This window comes from Monopterus albus, unplaced genomic scaffold, assembly GCF_001952655.1.
Source record: "Monopterus albus unplaced genomic scaffold, M_albus_1.0 scaffold4.1, whole genome shotgun sequence".
Classification (NCBI taxonomy): Eukaryota; Metazoa; Chordata; class Actinopteri; order Synbranchiformes; family Synbranchidae; genus Monopterus; species Monopterus albus.
In genome coordinates, this window is record NW_018127884.1 from 2484064 (window position 1) to 2503980 (window position 19917).

General features: G+C 38.9%; 1 protein-coding gene across 1 annotated transcript in view; it reads left to right on the forward strand.

Moving 5' to 3' along the window:
- Nucleotides 1–19917, forward strand: part of gpc5a (glypican 5a) — a 134556-nt gene that overhangs the window by 69946 nt on the left and 44693 nt on the right. The window contains exon 8 of the mRNA XM_020610702.1: nucleotides 10954–11116. Within this exon, the coding sequence (XP_020466358.1) occupies nucleotides 10954–11116 (163 nt within the window). The remainder of the gene's footprint in view (nucleotides 1–10953; nucleotides 11117–19917) is intronic.

The following is a 19917-nucleotide window of genomic DNA, read 5'->3' on the forward strand; positions in this document are numbered from 1 at the left end:
CACGTACTTCTCTTGTTGAGTCTGAATGTGGTAAATATAAAATATTGTTCAGAAGTGAGGTTGGGCTGAAGAGTGATGGCTACCTTCAGTAGTGTTCAAAAAGCAGTTTTTATTAAAAGGAGAGCCCTCAAAGCTAGATTTTATAGTTAAAATCCACTTATGGTGAAATCTAACTTTTGCCCTTCTGCACAAGTGCTATTTGCCAAATCCTCATGATCTGTGCCAGCACTGCCTCCAGCACATATCGATGAAGTAAAAATGAAGATACTGTGCTTGTGTAGTAGGGTGAGCCTGGTCGTTTTTGTACGTAGACATGATTGTAGCCATCCAGATCTTATGTTCAGTGAGTTGTTCCTTTCTCTGAACTGTTCCGAGGTTCTGTTTGAGTTTTATGTGAATTCAGGATGCAAATAACCAAAGCTTAATTGTAGCTACATCTCAAGTACACTTGAGCCAAATATGCTCCATGACTGGGTCAAACTGATTCTCAAAGGGAAATGCTTTGTTGTGCTGCTTGTAAGCCAGTTACACAATACACTGATTTGCAAAATCATTTATTGCAGTCTGTTCTCTCCTGATCACTCCAGAGGATTTGAAACAGACAGTTTTCAGAAGCATTAATGGAATTTATTCTAATAAGGTATAGATGGATACTTTATTTGTCCCTGGGGGAAAATTAAGTTTGCTGCACAATCGCAAGACATTTCATCACATCGCAGGATCACAACAGACCAAGGAAACAAACTATAAATGTGGTTATACACCCATGCTCTACATCAATAAATAAAATGTCACATAACCAGGCGTCAACTCCTGCCCAGACCAGCTGAAACTGAGCTTTCCCTAACAACAACAAAATTTTATTGGAGTAAACATTTTTAGAAACCATCATTAACAGTGTTGTATAAGTGAATGGCAGGCAACCTACTTTTCTTTTAGCATGAGAACTTATTAATATGGACGTTTTTGTCAATTAAAACACCTCATCAGGCAAGCTGTCTTATACAGAGAAACCCTGCTGTCTCAAGTATCATACTGTTGAGCCCAGGCTTTCTGACGCAGGAAATGTGTTTAAGAGAGCTATTAACACCACAGCATATCAAATAGTTCAGGTAGGGTCTAAAGTATAATGTACTGTACACGAGAGTTGTGTTTTTAATACTAGAAGTCATTGAAGAAATCTTACACATGAGGTTCTATCTAAGAATTACAGACCTTTGTATTACACATGTGGTATGATTCATCTAACAACTTGTGTGTTCACAGTCCTCGAATCTAGTTTGCATTATCATCTCAATGGGACATGATTTGCAAATGGGCCCGATTTGCAAATAGCGCTGATTGGCATCTCATTAACTGGTGAAGTGCGGAATAAGTGTCAGCTTGTGTGTATGACCTGAATTGTCATTTAACATCAATTTTCAACCCACATTTTATTGCTCCACTAGGTGTTGATCACATGTGTTATGAGGCACACAGCATGTTTTGACACAACAAGAAGTTCCAGGAAATGGTAATCATGTCATTCAATGACAAGTGTGACTGGAAACTGGGGCTTGAGGAGTATATGTGGGTCATGTTCAGAACACAATGATTTAAACAGCAGCCAGTATTAAATGGTGATTTAACTTTATTGAAAATTGGATGCAAGGGGCCAAAGTATAGAGTGTGCTGGGGGGAAATGGCAGTTCAGTTTATGACCAGTAACTCATTAATTACATATACCAGTGCACACAGTTATTCCGTTGTTTGCATGAGTGACTGTGTGTATATCTAGATGTCCATTACACAGTATATTGCAATAGCTCACTATAGTATCGGTGCACCTTAGTGGATGAAACTTACCATAAAGTATATGTGCATGTGTGCATGAATGGTGCATTTTCTGTCTAAATGTCTGGAGTGAAAAAAGGGAAGTACACTGAAATATAGATGAAGGTAAAAGTTGAAATTCTGTTATCTTTATGGACACTGCCATTGGTCCTGTCTATGAGGATAAGAATGATGTGTTCATGCAAATGTGGTTTTCTTGTGTTTCATCTACATATCAGAAAAGTTCTTTACTATATCCATTTATTCCCCCCTGACCTTGCCTAACTGAAGGGCAGAAACTGCTCCCATATTCCTTAGGTCCAAATGGAAATGTATCATTACTATTCCACAGCTGAGATGGCAGGAAAACACAAAACAGAGATGCAGCTATTGACAAATTCATCATGCAATCTGGGCGTACAAACCCTAGATTTCATCATCTTGCTCATCAGCAGCTCTTTCCTATGAATTATTTGTTGGCGTCTCTCCTTGCCTGTACTCTTCTCTTGATGTGGTAAAACCCATCAAGAATCTATAAGTAGGTCCTGTCCCTGTGTCTCTCAATCAAAATCAGGGGCGGACTCTTCACCCAGTTTGCAGTCTACATTTTTTTTTATCAAGCATTGATGTGATGGTTGACCAGCAGATTTGCTTGTGAATTATTCATGCACTCTCTCGTCCTTAGTCCAAAGATTTAACACTCAGAATATATTCACATTTTATCTGCTGTGCTCCTAAAAGAGCATACCACATCATACCATTAAACTATGAAGAAGGAGTTCAGTTAAGGAGCAGACAACCATGTTTATATCATCACCCTGTTTTCTATATGTAAGGAGATATCTAACACAACACACCCATTGCGTACAAATTCAATATGTTTGATTAATACATCTTGGTATCTAGCAAAAAGTCAGTAAGCTTTGAAAAATGTCAGGATTGTGTGAGCACGAGTTAATTGGAGGCAAACCCCAAAACCTGCGGCATAATTTTTTTTTAACCTGTATTGATTGTGTCATTCATTATACCCATGAGGTAAGTGCAATAAAATAAAAATGACCGCTAAGCAGCATGTAACCACTTTATCTTAAAAAATTGCATGTCTGTCTATAATTAAAATCCAGTTTGAGCAACAGCAGCATTGTAAATTGCAGCATTCACATTTTACAATATTACAAAAGATAATCAAGTCACATTTGAATAATATGGTTATATTTTTAGGAAGCTTTTCTTGTAAGAACATATACAGTATGTAGCTATTTTGGCCCAACAAAAAGGTTTCAGTGGAAATGCACAAATTTTATCAATATCTCAATCAGAATGTTCATTTATTTGCCTGTTGTTCACAGTTTTATATTTTTTAGATGATCCAATGTAGTTTGAGTGTAAATGTTTCATTTTTTCTACATATGTGCTCATAATAACATAAGCATGGCTAAGCAAATCTGTCTTCTATACTTATAAGCTAGTGTACTAAACTGTTTCCCCAACTACATTGTCATGGCAACGTGTGGTAATGGCTGGTGGGATTGTGCTCAGGGGCAACTCATTTATTTATTTGTTGGTTTATTTAAATGAACGAAGTGCTTACATTTATTAACAGCAGCAGCAGGTGGCGGGAGCACAGGGCAGACATACAAAGAGCAGGACTGTCACATTAGAGACGGGTTCACGTTCACAGCGTCATCTGTTGTTATTGTAAATAGAAATGGAAATAAACGCATGGTGTCTGAAGTCGCTCTCACATTCTTCTGTATTAAACCAATCCACAATATTTCCTGACCTTAACAAACCAAAACCGCCTGAAAAGCTCACCTGTCTCCTTGATGGCCAGTTTGTCGACCGGAACATGTAATGTTCGACATTTTGAGTAATAACATCCCTAGTTCCCATATTTCCTGAAGGAAGCCATCCTTGGCCTTCTGTGGTACGTCGTCATTCAAAAGACCATGCCCCATCTCTGTTAATCCCACCCCCTCCGCCACAAGAGCCAAAACATTTTATTTGAAAACTATTATAGAATTGGGAAAACAATCTTTTTTTAATTAGAAGAAGTCAGTAAAACCATTAAAAAGTGAATCAAAATTACATTACATTTGAATTGACAAACGTCACAGTAATTTTTCAGGCTTCAAGATCAATACTCAGCCTTTCAGTTTCAGATGTTGCCTGTTAAGTTACAGTTCTGTTTTTAAAGTAACAAAACTTTTGGGCCCCATTTCACCTAATGACTGAAAACAACATATTCATGTTCAAGTGACAAGGTCTTATAATGGCTGTAGTTGTTTCACATGATAAGGACGAACAACCCGTATGGTCGTTTAGGCTTGAGGAATTGTTAGAAAATCCCATCTCAATACTTTTTTACATTCTTCCTTCTCTACCTGTCAAGTTCATTGGCTCCCATTGGTTCGTTGGGGGCTATTTTCAGAGAAATACACAATTGGTGGTTTAGTGAATATTTACAGCAGCAGGACAGTGTATGTGGGGTTGTTTCATAGTCATAATCAACAGTTCTGGTCTGTTGCATGGAAGAATCACAGTAGTTACAGTAAATCAGGATTTGTGTGCCACAGTAGTTGGACAACATCATTATTGGTTCTGGTCTTTTTTTGGTATTTGCAGGCTATAAGAAAAATAAAGAATGCCACCTGCACATTTTATAAATTAGTAGTATGGTAATAAAGAGGGTTGTTATGAATGATAATTTTCTATATTTTCTGATCTTATTTCCACTCTGGCTTCTCTCTCACTGACCTGCTGTCTGTTTGCTGCTACGGCGCAGTCCCTCCAAAACCCCCTGTCAGTGCTGCTGCTGCAGTGAAGGATATGGGAAATGACGTCGTGCCTTTGCCGACTCACATCCTGACACTTTTCTCCTCTGACTGGCAAATATGATTGTAAGAGCTCTCCTCCAGCCCTATTTACAGATAGTAGAATGTGTTCAAAGAGAATACTAATGAGCTTACAAATCACACAAAGCTTGATTTATCTTTTAGATTTGTGAAGGTCTAATTCACCCTGTGCCTCTTTAGGAAATGTGCCCTATACATAACCTGCTCTGTACATTTTAATCGACAATTACTGTATGCCTATTACTTTGCAATTCTTTCCACTTTTGTGTAACTAGAACTACCTTTGTCTGTGAGGGGAAATGTAGACTGGGTGGTTGTGCAGGCAGGATAAATATAGTAATAATGCCATAACATTTACAAGATATGGTCATCATCTTGTTCCATTACCGCAGATGCAGCTATAGTGTGTGTCTGAATGGTCTGAGGTCACACATTGGAGCTGACAGCTGAGTGAAAATTTCAAGCATTAGATAGCAGAGCAATGAGGTTTTATTTATTTTTTCTGTTGTATGATGGTGTTTGAGAAAGTCTGACACAAAGCAGAAAACAAAAAAAAAAAAGGATGTAGCGTTTAATTACCCATTTAAAATGTTTTTTTTTGTTTTGCTGATAATACCTGTTTCAGTTGTTTACTCCAGAGGCAGATACCAATATCAGGTGCATTTGTTTTAAAAAATAAATACAATTTAAAGTTATAGAGTTGTGACATTTTCACCCTTGGAACAAAGTTAAAAAACAAACATACACAATAGCAGTAGTATTACTTTAGAAATGATCCAGTATACATAGAGCTGTACACATCCTAGGTGCAGTTTTAGTGTCTGTGTGGGGGGGTGCTGTTCATTATTCTGACTACCTGTGGGAAGAAACTGTCTCTGAAACGGGTGGTGTGTGATTTAATGCCCTGGTAGTCTTTACCAGATGGCAGGAGTGAGAATAGATTGTGGGCTGGATGTCTGTGTCCTTGATGATGCTCTGGGTTTTCCTTCTGCAGTGGGTAATGAAGACATCACAGAGCTGCAGTGGGTCTGTGCCAGTAAATTTTTGATGGTGGTTTTACTGTTAAAGATGCCAAACTGTGATACACCCTGTCAGAATATTCGTTCTCTGGTGCAGTGGTGAAAGTTAAGCCAGGCTGCGGTTCCCATACAAAATATTTTGAGAGGCCTCACAAATGGAAGTCTTTGTTGTGATTTGAGGAAGCAGCTGGTATATATCACTCAAAATGAACCACGGGTGAATTGAAACCTATGTAGGAAACTGAATACATTTTTTACAATATGTGTATACAGTATGTGTTAGTATAGATGTAGAGATTCTGCTACATTGACATTAAGCTGGTCCTTTATGGTGGCTTTGCCTATTTACTTTAAACTAAAAAAAAGTCTGCATAGTGAGTGTGACATCAAGCTTGACATATACTGTAACTAGTGCTTAAATTGTAAACTATGAGGTCCTGGAATATCACTTGGTGACGGACCTGGCATGTCAGTGTGTGGGGGGCAGGTCCCGGAATGAAAACCTTTCCTCAGTGTTAATAATTATGGTCACAGATTGTTTCTTGCAAGCAGTGTTAAAATATAAATCCCCAGTGGTGCATTGCAGGAAAAAAAGCTTCATCAAAACTTTATACTCTGCCGCCACAACCCCCCATGCCGCCTCTCCTCTCTTTTACAGAGGACAAGGCCGGACGGTTGCCACATATTTACTACCTTTTGAGGCAGAATATAGAAGGGTCAGCATTGACCCCCCACGTGCTGACTTGGTACCTTTTGTACAGAATGGCATGGCAGACTACAATAGACCCACCTTGAACGGGCAGTGTAAAAAGGGATTAAGAGTCTACAGCCACAGTAGCAGCTCTGTGATGCTACACTTGGGCACAGTGGTACTTTGCAATGAATGGTAGTGTCTCACAAAAACAACAGTGTACTGTGTTGATGTTTAGCAGGTGCAGTGTTGATAATCTTCGTTTAGCAATGTTGGCATTCTGATTTTTGTTAATTAGCCCGTAAGACACATCTGAGGCTAATGGGATTGTTTTTCAGGCATTTGGTCTTAAATAAAAATACTGATAAAAGTAAACTTATGACCTATTATGATGCTGCTAGAGGTTCACAACAGTCATTAGGATTCATGCTCAAGGCATGGTGGATATTATTTTTGCAAGTTTTAAACCCATTCAATAGCTGTCATCCCCAGATGTATGGCATAAAATACTTTTACTGTATATAAATTTTATTAGTGAAATTACCTAAAGCTGTCCTGAGGCCAGTTATCAATCAAAAGAGCAATTTTCAAAATAAACTTATCTCTATTATATGTTTTATAAATGATGTTAGTTTAGATAAAGTGGTGCTTTATTGTGTTGCAAGTTTCAGTGTGAAGTGGATCTACATTAATTTGAGAACAGAAATCTTTTGTTTTATTTATTTATTTTTGCAATTCCATATTTATTGAGTTTGTTGCACAATCACAATAAAAGTAAACCAGTATCAAAGAGAATACATTTTGCCTAGGCAGGTTTTGATTAATGATGTGATTAAAGTTGTGATTGTGTGTGTGAATGAATGACAAGACGACAGACACTTTCATCATTTCCACCACATTGCAGTTCTTTCCTGTCTCACCTCCTGTAGCCATCGCTTATCTTCATCATTATTAACATCAAACAGCAGAGACTCAGCGGTTTTCTCCCAGGTGTGTCTCCTGCCATCAATCAAATGGTTAATATCAGAAGACAGCTGGTGTTAACCGACTGAGTAGTGATTGTCATGCCGTGGTCGAGTCACTGACTTCAGGAGATACACAAAATGAACTTTTCTGACATTCGTCTTTACAGTATGACAGAATTTTCACCTCTTGTCAAGGAAAGACATTGAATGCATGATGTGGAGGTTACTGTATTTGTGGGCAAAGATTAAGGCAGTGAAATTCTGGCTGCAAAACCTGAAAGAAATCAGTGTAGCGCTTACGTCTTTCCGTTGGAAATAATGGCCTTTTTTGATTCCTTCTAAACATTCATGAAAGAAATGTTAGGTGGCAATGTGGAGTGGCCAACCAAGGATGTGTCAACCAATGCTGAACATGTACTCGATGCTACATCACTAAAAAAAATCTTTAGAATTTCAACAAGAAATATGAGTTTGATTGCTGAGTTCCTGGTTTTAATGCTTAAAGTCAAATCATCTTTTAATCAGAGACTTATCGTTAGAAGTATTCTAATGTTTGACAGATGGGGAATGTGTGCAGTACAAATACATCTATTAATAAAGAAGGATGAGTTGATATAAAGGCCTGTCTTTAATAATTGGCTGTTTCAAATGAAGACCAGGTTCTCTCTTTAGTTCAGGTTTATATTTGCCACAATTTGAAAGGTAGGACTGTACTGAATGTAGTAGACAGAAATCATAAGATAATGTCACACTAACATGCTATGCTTTTTCTTTTTGCTATGGGTTGAGCTTGTGAACTGTGGAGCGTACACTCTGTGTGAGGATTTGTGCAAATGATGTTATTTATCAACTCATATGGCTTTAACTCTTAATTGGTTTAGCAATTTTAAAAGAAAAGAATATGTAGCAGGGACAGAAACTTCATGCTCCAGTAAGTTTGCAGTTTATCATCATGTTGGCAGTTTTACATGTGAAATGAGTAATTGGTGTTATTTGGTCACTATCTCGCCACGCATTGCACAGCCAGAGGCCTGCTCAAGGGTGCGCCTCAGAGCAGTTTCTCATCTGGAGATGCACTGAACAAATCAGAGCACCTGTCTTGCAGCCAGTGTTAGACAAAACCCCATGTCATTTACACAAGTAAAGCTAATAACACAGTTAGGCTAGTCAGACTCGCTTCACTGAGTGTCTGACAGAGCAATGCATCTGTTCAATATAATCAAACATCGAGCAGTTTGTTTTCTAAGACAGAAGATTTAAAGAACTGAGCGTCCTGCTAATTGTCAGACTCGAGACTCTTTCCTCAGCTATTTGGAAGAGATTATTTTGCTGTGAAATATCAAGACAACAGGCCTCACAAGACCTAATTAATGAATTGCTATTGTATGCAAATCAAATTATGTCACCTGCCCATAACACCACATACCAAAAGCACATGTTTGTGTGTTTGATGTTAAAGAAAATATTACATTACTCATGAATAGGTTTACAGGGAAATGTCTACCTGTTAATAATTTATAGAGATCTGTACTTTTACATAGATAAACATAGCAAATGTGTGATATTTACACAGATCCTGTCATTGACTGCAGAACTTGATAATTGGAGAATTTAATCTGAAGTTCAGGAGCAGGGCCACGCCTGAACACACGTCGCTTCCACTCCTCATTCCATTCATTACATTTAAACCACCTGCTCAAACTACTCTTTCATTTCCGCTTTTTCGTACCTGTGCAACTCGCCCCCTTTTTCCTCATCTCTGACTTCTTTTTTCTGTCCTTCTATGCAGGGGGTCCGCCAGTGCCCTGGAGCGGCACGGGCCTCCAAAGCCTTATTTCCCCCCCAAACCACAATCCATAAGTATTACATCGTATTCAAACATTCATCCTTTCCTGAGGGCAGGGTCCCTGCTAGTGAAGGCTGTTTTGTTTTCAATTATCACTCCAATAATGTAGCTCTTTTTTGTGTTAACTCAGCCCTTAATCATTTTAATGAAGGGACTAAATGAAAGAAATAGTTTTTGGCCAACAAGTAAAGTCTTTGAACACAGAGAAATAAGCTAAGGCCATGCTTGTTGGTAGGATTAATTATTGATTGATTGATTAATACAGTACACAATATTATGAGCCTTATTCTTTGATTTTGGTTCCTCTTCCACTGGCTGTGCTTGACAAACCAATTTAGAGCAAGAATGGAGGTCAAATCAATGCTCCCTTGTTTCTCTTCATGTGTCAAAGTTTCTAGAGATTAAAACTGACTTGAAACTTAACCTAAGGTCATGTGATTGAGTTCATGGCACACTTTCCTCTTACTCACATATACTGTACATGTGTGCACACAGAATCATATATTATGTATACATGCTATCCTTCCACCTCCTTGCAAACAATAAGAGAATCTTTAAGCTCAAGCTGCATATAGTCTTCCATATGCAGACTAATTATTGCAAGATGCTGTTTCTTCTGTAAACGGAGTTCAGAGTTGACAGCCTTTGAACTCCACATACTGAGCCCTTGAGCAGTGCTTTGCTTCCTGGTCTGTGAAGCACAGTTCAGATCCAGGCAAACTCCCAGGGCAGGCTAATTTCAGACAACACAGACAGTCATTATTCCACATAATGTATTATACATTTGATCATGTTTCTGACATAATTAGAAAGAAAATCACATCAATTACATACATGGAGGCACCATTAGATTGCTCAAACTGTCAGTATTCTCCATCTTCTAACCTGTTACAACTGAGGAGCAGGGACTCAGATAGGCTAATTACCAGCACAGATATTTCCCAGCTTAGCCATGGCAGTCGCCCTGACACTTTTGCTCCCCTGCACTGAACCACAACAGTAACTAATTAGCATAGACACTACATTTCTGATCAGCACAAAGCATTCTCTCTTGTTTCCAATGATGCACCATGAATTTAAATGAGCCAATTAGTGTGTGCATTTCCCCTGGTATTGAGTTCACAGAGTCTTTGATTGAGATTCTGCTGCACAGCAATAAGCAAAAAGTTTAGCTGCCCCGTAGTCCACTGCGGTTGAGAAGGGTGAGCTTCATGTATTAAGTGTAGTTTGTAGCTGATGACAGTCAGAATAATTGTTGTTGCTCACACTGTGTTTGACAAATATTAATTCACCAGCCCAAGGAAGTATATTTTTTAGCCTATTTTAATAGCAGGGAATGTTTTTTTATTATTAAAATCATCTCTATAAGATTATTCTAAAAATTGCTATGCACTGCAATCATATTTTTCCATAGTTTTATTTTATTACTCAGATGACCGTGTGGCTGATTACCACCAGCCTCAGTAGCTCCTTTTCATTTGTCTTTGCAGCCACAGTTTTTCTCTCCATTTTCTGAATTCACATTTTGTTCTGTCCTTGCCACGAGAGGACCTTGTTCACTGTATCCTGCTGTGACTGCCGAATGTGAATGTGATATACTGTGCGTATGATTTAATGCTTCTTGCAGCAGGAAGCACAACAACCTTTATGTTGTGGGGAGATAAATTCAACAGTTAAAAATGCTTTTAAACTAATTTACGTAAGTTAAAGAATGTAGATATTTTTAACAAAAGTGTTATTGTGGGTTTTTTTTTTCCTCAACCAGCTGTTGCAGGGGAAGTCCATTCCTAAACTGGGGTCACTGGACCAGATTGAAACAGGAAGTGGAGACACAGAAGGACGCTACAGTGGAGACTGTGATGATGAGGACGGCTGTGGTGGTTCAGGAGGTGGTGAGGTTAGGAGGAAAGTCTTCAGAGTCTCCAAATGTAAGTGTCATTCTTTTGTAAGTTTTTTTTTTAAAGGAACAAGTTAACCACATACCAACAGTGTTACTTCACAGTAGTCACCCGACCACCATTAATCTGCTCTATAAAGTGAAAAACTTCCATCGTAGCGATTTGAGGTAACAAAACATCGTGTTAAACAACATCACCAGGATAATCAGTCAACCTGAGAGTGCCCCGAATAAACAATTTCATTCAAATATTTTTTCATCTCTGAGTCTGAAGGAAAGCAAATATACAGACACAGATCTGGGGTATTTACAGCAGCTGCATAGGAAGGTACATCGGAGTCAACTTGCCTTCTAGCCTGATGGCTGGGTGTTCAGGTGATCATCCTGTGCAGTTAGGATGTGGTTTTCTTCCCAGTGAATCATTAGGCACAGGGTTTTTTCTCACAGCACTACTACAGTACATACTCAGCTTTCCTTTTCAAAGCTTTATATTTGAAATCGGTCCAAATGTCAACCCGCTTTTTCTGACCAAGCCCCACTTCTTGTTGTTATATTTTGTCTGGGCCATAGAGCTTGTCCTTTTTCATCAATGAAACTATAGAGACCTTAATTTTGAAACTTCATTATAGTCAGTTCTTTTTTGTCAGTAATATTGTATATAGATTTAGATGTAATTATTTAATTATGTTAGTCTGTTGTCGTCAATGTCTCATTTTCATCATCGCAAAAAATGTACTTTTTCAGAATCTTTGTTAACAAAATTAACACTAGTTTTGATGTATAATTGCATTTTTGGATTTTGAGCTTCGATTTGTATTAACTGTATTAGCATTATTAGTGTATGTGCCCACCTGCCCAAGGACTAGACCAGAGTAGCTAGTAGCTATATAGTAACAGAAATTCACAAAGCACATCAGATCAAAAGAATGATATAAGACTGATGAAATAACAGCGGTAAAACAGATAATCCATGTGTGGCTTCTTATCCTTTTTCATTTTCGGTGCATGTCCTAAATTCAGCCATTTACTCATCTACCTTTTAAAGTTGTTGAATTTAAAAAAAATTATAGTAAAACTAGTTTTGATCAGTGGAGACTTTCAGTGGTGCATTTATATAATACTATGTCTTAATAATACTTGTTCCAGTCTCCATTTTATGACAGCCATAATAATAGTCATTAACAATAATGGTTGCTATGGGGACATTATTGCAATCAAGGACCTTTACTTTAAAAATTACTGCTTCTCAAAGAATTACTAACCTGTGATGAATCGGACAGCACAGCTCTCCTCTTCACTGTTTCACACTCTCCTGTCAGCACATGGATTCCTCCCCTCCTTTCTCCTCTACTTTCCATCAAACATGATAATGACGTGATTAATCACCTGTCTCGTTTTGCTTATGGCAACAGCAAGAAAGGGTGGGTCATCCAAACAAACCATTTTAACCACTGTAAATGTTTGCTGTACTGCTTTAGCAGCTCATGCTCAGGGAAGCTGCTTAACAGTCATCCGAGGCTGCACTGTAGGGAAGCTCTGACATTTTTCACCTATTACAGTACAGCTGCACTTTTCTTGTCAAAGGCCAGATCAGCCTGTCTCCCATATTTATGACCCACTGTCTGTTGTAACCTCTGTTGAGCATCTGTCCCCTGCTGCCTGACTATCGCATAAAGGGAGGATTGCCTGCCTGAGCCAGACCTCTGGTCAGTCCCTGCAGGACACTGCAGGGATTTGTGTGTGCACGTTTTTCTCTGGATTTTACTGTTGTAGTAGAATTGGATTAATTAGTAAAACTAGTAAGCCACTAACATCATAGGTCCAGATTTCTGAAGGCCTTTGCACATGTTTTTTTTGGCACAGATGTGATGCATTCTGCCCTTAACACACATGATGTATATGCCAGTCAGCCATAACATAATGACCACTGACAGGTGAAGTGAATAACATTGACTGTCTCGTTACAATGACACCTGTCAGTATGTGGGGTATATTCAGCCAGTGAACATTCCGTCCTCAAAGTTGATGTGTTGGAAGCAGGAAAAACAGGCAAGCATAAGGATCTGAGTGACTCTGACAAGGGCCGAACTGTGATGGTGACTGGGTCAGAGCATCTCCCACACTACAGGTCTTGGTGGGTGTTCCCAGTCTGTGCTGGTTAGTACCTACCAACAGTGGTCCAAGAAAAGACAAACGATGAACTGGCGACAGGGTCATGGACGCTCAAGGCTCACTGATGATGAGGTTGCCTTACTGTAGATTAAACATTTAACTTCCATTCATCCTTTTCAAAAGATTCCATTTGTTTGAATCTTTGTTAAAATGAAAGTGAGAAACGCTGTACATTGGTCTACATGAACAGTGGTGATATCACACCTAGAGTGGCGAGGCTGTTGAATTTGTCTAAAAAGTGATCTCTAACTTGTCCTCACAACCATAGTTTTCTCTCGTTTACATACGTTTTTCACTAAATGGTAGTCAAGCCTGTGCTCTTCCTGACTATAGAAGTAAATGGATTCACAGAAGATGCACAGTGAGCTGCAGAGTGAAGTGACACGAGCACCAACCAATTGCTGCACTGACTAATAGGTACACAGTATTGGGCAGGTGGTCATAATGTCATAGCTGATGGGTATATATGAAACAGTTGCATCAGGCTGGTCTGCATGTCATTTGTGCAAGTATCTACAGTGTAAAGCTAACTCCTCACTGAGTATGCACATAAGGGAGAATCAAACAAATAATAGACATAAGAGGAGTCTGCAGGATTGATTAAGATCATACATTTTGTGACTGTCAATTTTGCAAAAAAAAATTCACCATCTCTGAAAAGTAATAATTTGCAGTTGTCTATAAAAACTTTGATGTGGATGAATTCCATAAACAATGGAAGTAGTAATTGCAGCTCTATGCAAACACACAAACACAGGTCTCTACAGTGTGATGAAAGAATATTTGCAAACTGGATTACAGTATATTATTTCATCTGCCTGAACACTCTGCCTGAACTCTTGAAGGATACAGATTGACTAGTGTCACAGTTTTTACACTATTGGATGAACTGAAGGATGACTCCCACTCTATTCTTGCAATTTTCAATCCTTTGGCAACATTGTAGGATCCTTATATTATAAAACCATAGGATGCTTTCAACTTGTAACTGCAATTGTGACCAACATGTATCAGTCTATATTAAGTCATGCGTTTCCAGTGGCGCTACACGCACTCTTGTGACGTTTCCTTGCAACAAAAAGTATCTTTTTATTACCTGGTTAATAAAAGTTTTGGTTTTAGCTGTACCAAATTAGCATTTCCTTTTTTTTCTCCGGGTTGGATGATAGTTTTATTTTGGACAAGTTACCCGAACAGCGCTGCTTTCTTATTACAGCTGGCTCATAATGTTTTATTACTTTCTCTTACTGAAGAAGAGTCTTGCACAATATAAAGCAGCTCGAAAGTACATCAAATACTAATTGTAAGTACATATCCATTATATTTTATGAACAGAAATAAAAGCCTGTCCTCATATCATACTGTCAGAAATTTAAAATACTGTCAGAATTTAAGGATGATGAATCCAAATGCAGAAACCAAACAGGAGGTACTGTATGTACAAGGTGATGCTCAAACAACAATGCTGATTCTTTGTGCCAATAAGTGCAAACAAAAATGAAGCTGAAAAGAACTAAGGCCTGAGCAAAAGCAAAACTCACTGATATCTTTATCCCTAGCAAATACACACCTGAAAACATAAATTCAGCAAACATGAACCAAGTCTGGCATGGGGTGAAAAACACCAGGTATAAATGAGTACTTCATGAATTGGTAAACACTCCAAAACATGAGCAAAAGCTGCCCTTGAGGTCTGCATGCTAAGTGGGCTAAGCCACAAAATCAAAAACTGGGCCATAAATGTTGATGTATCCAAGATGTGTAATGCTGAAGAAAATATAGAAGAGCTAAATTAATAAATAATAACAAAATCCAAGAGTCAGTGCAAAGCATCAGAGTCCATAGATGAATAACAAACCTGAATGTGAAGGCTAGATTCAGAAACTGGCTCCTTAAAACAGGGGCACAGGTGAGTATGAGAAAGACTTCTGATCTAGTGTGTCTGATGGCAAACTGGCAACTAGTGAGCATGAGTACCTAACTTTCATGAGCGAGGTGAAGCCACCTGTGCAAGAATAGAGTAGAAGACAAGTCATAATTTCCTAAAATTAAACAATCTTAAACACTGACAGTAAATCACAATCAATCACACAACATTGACCAGATTAACATTGCCTCTTGCTGACATTGTCTATTTTGTCATTAACTAGCTAGCGTTAGTTATTAATTTGTCAGGTTAGCTTTTGTAATTCGGTATTTTAAGACTCAAAACCAGCAAAGTGTATGGTGAGCAACAATATGAAATTATTAAAAAATGCTGATTTTGCTAAGATGCCATACAAAAAGGTTAATATTTAATTAACCTACCACAGTCTTTCGATGGTAGGAAAATAGCATCTTGAAAATTCAGAGCCTTTTGAGATGAGAAGGACGTTGGCGTAGCTATCCAGAGTACTGAGTACTGTTAAGAGTGAACATCCTCATGGACACTAAGAGACAGCTTGTTCTGTAGGAATGACTCTGGAAGAGTCCATGAACGTACTTTGACACTGCGTATTTTACACTGGTGAAGAACTTTTAAAACCGCGTCTTTTAACTCTAAACATTTTCACAAATGTTGGGTGTCATCTTAATCTTGCTGATGTTGTAAGAACTCTGAACGGGTCCCCAAATTTTGTCACTGCATGCTTTACACTGCAGAATGTACTGCATATTAGTGAACCATTCACATTGTGACATTATTGTCCAATTGTCATTTAGTAAATTATTTAAAACATTTGATTATAACTAGCAGCCTGAACAAGCCAGTTTAAAGTAAAGCGCTGACTGAAATCACTAGACGTTGCCTGATTAGCTCATGTGCTAAATAGCACACAGATTGATTTGTTGTGGTACACTGCTCTGAGTGCAAGGAGAGCGTTTGCTGTGTCTAAGATGCACTGTGATCATCATGCTTGTTTAGATCAGAGAAGCAACTAGTGCAAATTGGCTTCAGCTGTTCTGATCTGTCACCAAATGATTGAGAGTTAGCACATTAACATTCATCCATTCCACGAATGATTAAAAATTAGTGCTATTTGTTGCAAGAAATGCAGTCAAGAGTCATCATCTTACTGATCATCTAACAACAGACTTGATAAATTCACTATTATTCTGTTCTGAATTTTTGGTCTGGAGATACACTTTTAATGAACATTGTTGGTTTTTATTTAAGTTTGTATGTAAAATGTCAAAACAGAAGTTTAATATTGCATAAAATTACAAAACCAGTAACCAAAGCAACCACAGAATCAGGCTTAAAAATCATGGAGGTGAGAAGGAACAATGTGCTAATACATCCCAGCAAGTACATAATCAACAGAGTAGAACAGAACTGTAAATAACACAAGTGTTATGATGGGATAATTTGTAAGTAAATGAAATCACAAAAGTGCGTTGGATAATATACTGAGAAACTATGTGATATGATCTTTGTTGCAGTGTTCATACAGTAAACTCAATAAATCCTAGTCTGTATATTGTAGAGGTTTCAAGACTGTGCTATATTTTCTTCTGCCATTTGATAAGAAGCATGCCATTTTATAAAATTAGAGTAAAACGATATTGCCATCGCAGTGCCAGATAAGTAGCTAAAAGACCATGTACAGTGTGATTTAATTAAATGTCGTTGTCTGCAATTAGACATAATCCTCCTCCTTTTTGTCTGTGATGTTTATCACTATAACGTGCTGATGAGAGATCAGCATGATATGGAAATATAATGTAAAAAGTTCAACACTGACAGTACAGGCCTGATGCAAGAGATTATCCTCATTAAGCAGAATTATTGTGGTGTGACAATGTTACGCATGTGGCAAGTAGGAACAATATGAGCAAATCATCCTATTTGAAGGGGTTTTGACTGTTACTATATTGCTCTCCAGTTTGCTGAGCAACCTGGCTGAGTTGCTGTCTAATTTTAAAAGTACAGTTTGTTTTGTTCTGTTTTGTGTGTGTATGTGTGTGTGTGTGTGTGTGTGTGTGTGTGTGTAAAACCAGAGAAATAATTGAAATCACAGTGAAAAGAGAAAAAGATTCACCCTGTTCAACATGCAAGGTGCACTGACATCTCATAGCTGTTTAGGTGCAGACTAAAGAAGACTTGTGAATCCAAAATTTACCAATGTACTATGTATACAGGAGCTTTCATGCATTTTCTTCCCACATCAGGCCTTTTTTGTAGTTGTTACACACCTGCCAAATGGTTCAAAAAAACACACACACACATCCGACTCCTTTAATTAAATGAAATGAACAGTGATGAGAACTAGCACCTCAATGTCAAAACTAGTGTAAGATCACACTGATGTGTACTGCAGCCCACTACCGTGCATGTAGAACATCATAGCAAGGATAATAATTTCTAATTATAATTGACATAATTGGAATACTCATTAAAGCTATAATGTACCCCCATGTCTTTGGGGCTGTATTTGCTGTGTGCGCTTTGTACAAGTGTAAAGGGGGTGTAACACCTTTTTCTGATTTCTGTGTAAGATGCATTTACACTCCCACATAGGAGCAAGAAAGGAAATTGGAGCTTGTATATCCAGGACTTCGTACTTCATTACACATTTAGGTAACACTACAAAAGCTGAATAGTAAAGTTAAGCTCTAATATGTGTTCAGTGACAATGCTACCATGTACTGTAGATGTTAAGTGGGTATAATGTTTCCCATCTTAACATTTTAATTCAGCATGTTAACTGTTGCTGCTTTTATTATTCTGGGGGATTTTAACCACTGCAATCTCAGGAAAAGCCTAACCTGTATCAGTTTGTAACCTTTCCTACTAGAGGAAACAAAACACTGGACCAATGTTACAGTAACATTAGAAATGCTTTCTCAGCTGAACCTAAGCCTCATTTTGGTAGATCTGACCACCTAGCAATCCGGCTCAAACCTGCTTACGCCAAATGACTCATGGCGAAACCAGTCTCAGTGAGAACTGTTAACACCTGGAACAACTGTGCACAGGCCAGCCTGCAGGGCTGTCTAGAGGCCACAGACTGGAGCACATACGACATCCATGAATGTGCACAGACTGTGAGTGACTACAGAACTAATAGAATGGTGCATGTTTTCCCCCAACCAAAAACCCTGGTTTAATAGGGATATAAAACAGAAAATCAGGAAGAGACGAGAGGCTTTTAAGTCAGGGGACCAAGCGGAATACAGGAAAGCCCGGTATGAGCTACAGAAGTCCACCAGAGCTGCAAAGAGAGCATACTTCTAAAAACTGGAGAGTTACTATATGAATAACAACATGCGCAGTATGTGGCAGGGAATCCAGACAGTTATAAACTACAGGAACAAATCAACAAACACAGCCCCCCAGGATGCCACCCTCCCAGACAGCCTCAACAACTTCTATGTGAGGTTGGACAGGCTGAACACAGACACCCCCTCAAAATCCCCCTGCGAGGGGACACTGCTTTTCAGGTGACGCACACACAGGTCCTGAAGGCTCTGAGACGGGTAAACCCCCATAAGGTAACGGGGCCAGATGGTGTCCCCCCAGAGTGTTGAGAGCCTGTGGGATTCAACTAGCTAGTGTGTCTACAGACATCTTCAACCTGTCTTTAAAGCAGTAGTTCCTCGCATTTTCAAAAAAATCCATTATCATACCAGTCCCTAAGACATCAGACACATCCACCCTGAGGCCAGTGGCGGTCACATCAGTCGCCATGAAGTGCTTAGAGAAACTGGTCCTCACACACGTTAACCACATGGTGCCCTTACAGAAGATTGGTGAAGGACATCCTCATTTATGGAGAGGAGAATGACCTCATCCTCAACATAAACAAGACAAAAGAAATAATAGTAGACTTCAGGAGTAATCCCTCCCCTCTGCTGCCTCTGACCATCAAAGGGACTGAGGTGGAGAGGGCTGACAGCCACAAGTTCTTGAGCCTGCAGGTGACATCTGACCTGAACTGGTCACTGGACACAGCTGCCACAGCGAAGAAAGCCCAGCAGTGGCTATACTTCTTTAGGCGGCTCAGAAAAGCCGGGTTGGACCATTGCCCTCTCACCCAAGCTTATAGAGGACTGGTAGAGAGCATCCTCACTACTGGCATCACAGTCTGGTATGGTAACACCACACAGGCAGAGAGGAAGGCTCTTCAAAGGGTCATAAAAACTGCAGAGAGGATCATTGGGACTGAATTGCCTGCTATGGACACACTGTACACACAGCACTGTCATAAAATGGTGGAGAACATACTCAGGGATCCACGCCACCCAGCTCACTCTGTGCTCAGACACAAAAACTCAGGCACAGCAGGGTGGACAGTATCATCACACACAGAACTAGACTTTACAACAGCTTTTTCCCTGCCACAGTAAGACTGATGGCAAATACCAAATACGAAAATATGAGAAATGTGAGAATATATGTGCACTAACCCCTTACTAGACATGCACAATAACCCCTTACTAGGCATGCACAATAATAATATAAAAATGTTCCACAAGGTATTTTTGTTAGAGCATCTCATCAACAGGGTTCTCTTGTGGGACCTGAGTAATAGCAGGACATTCTCTACCAAGCAATGGAAACAGTCCTGAATTTAAACTGTGTTTTAAGATGTTATAGCCCCTCACTACCTCACCAAGCGTAATGACATATCCAACTCCACCATGTGAATCACTAAGTGCAATGTTTGAAGTTCACTGGGG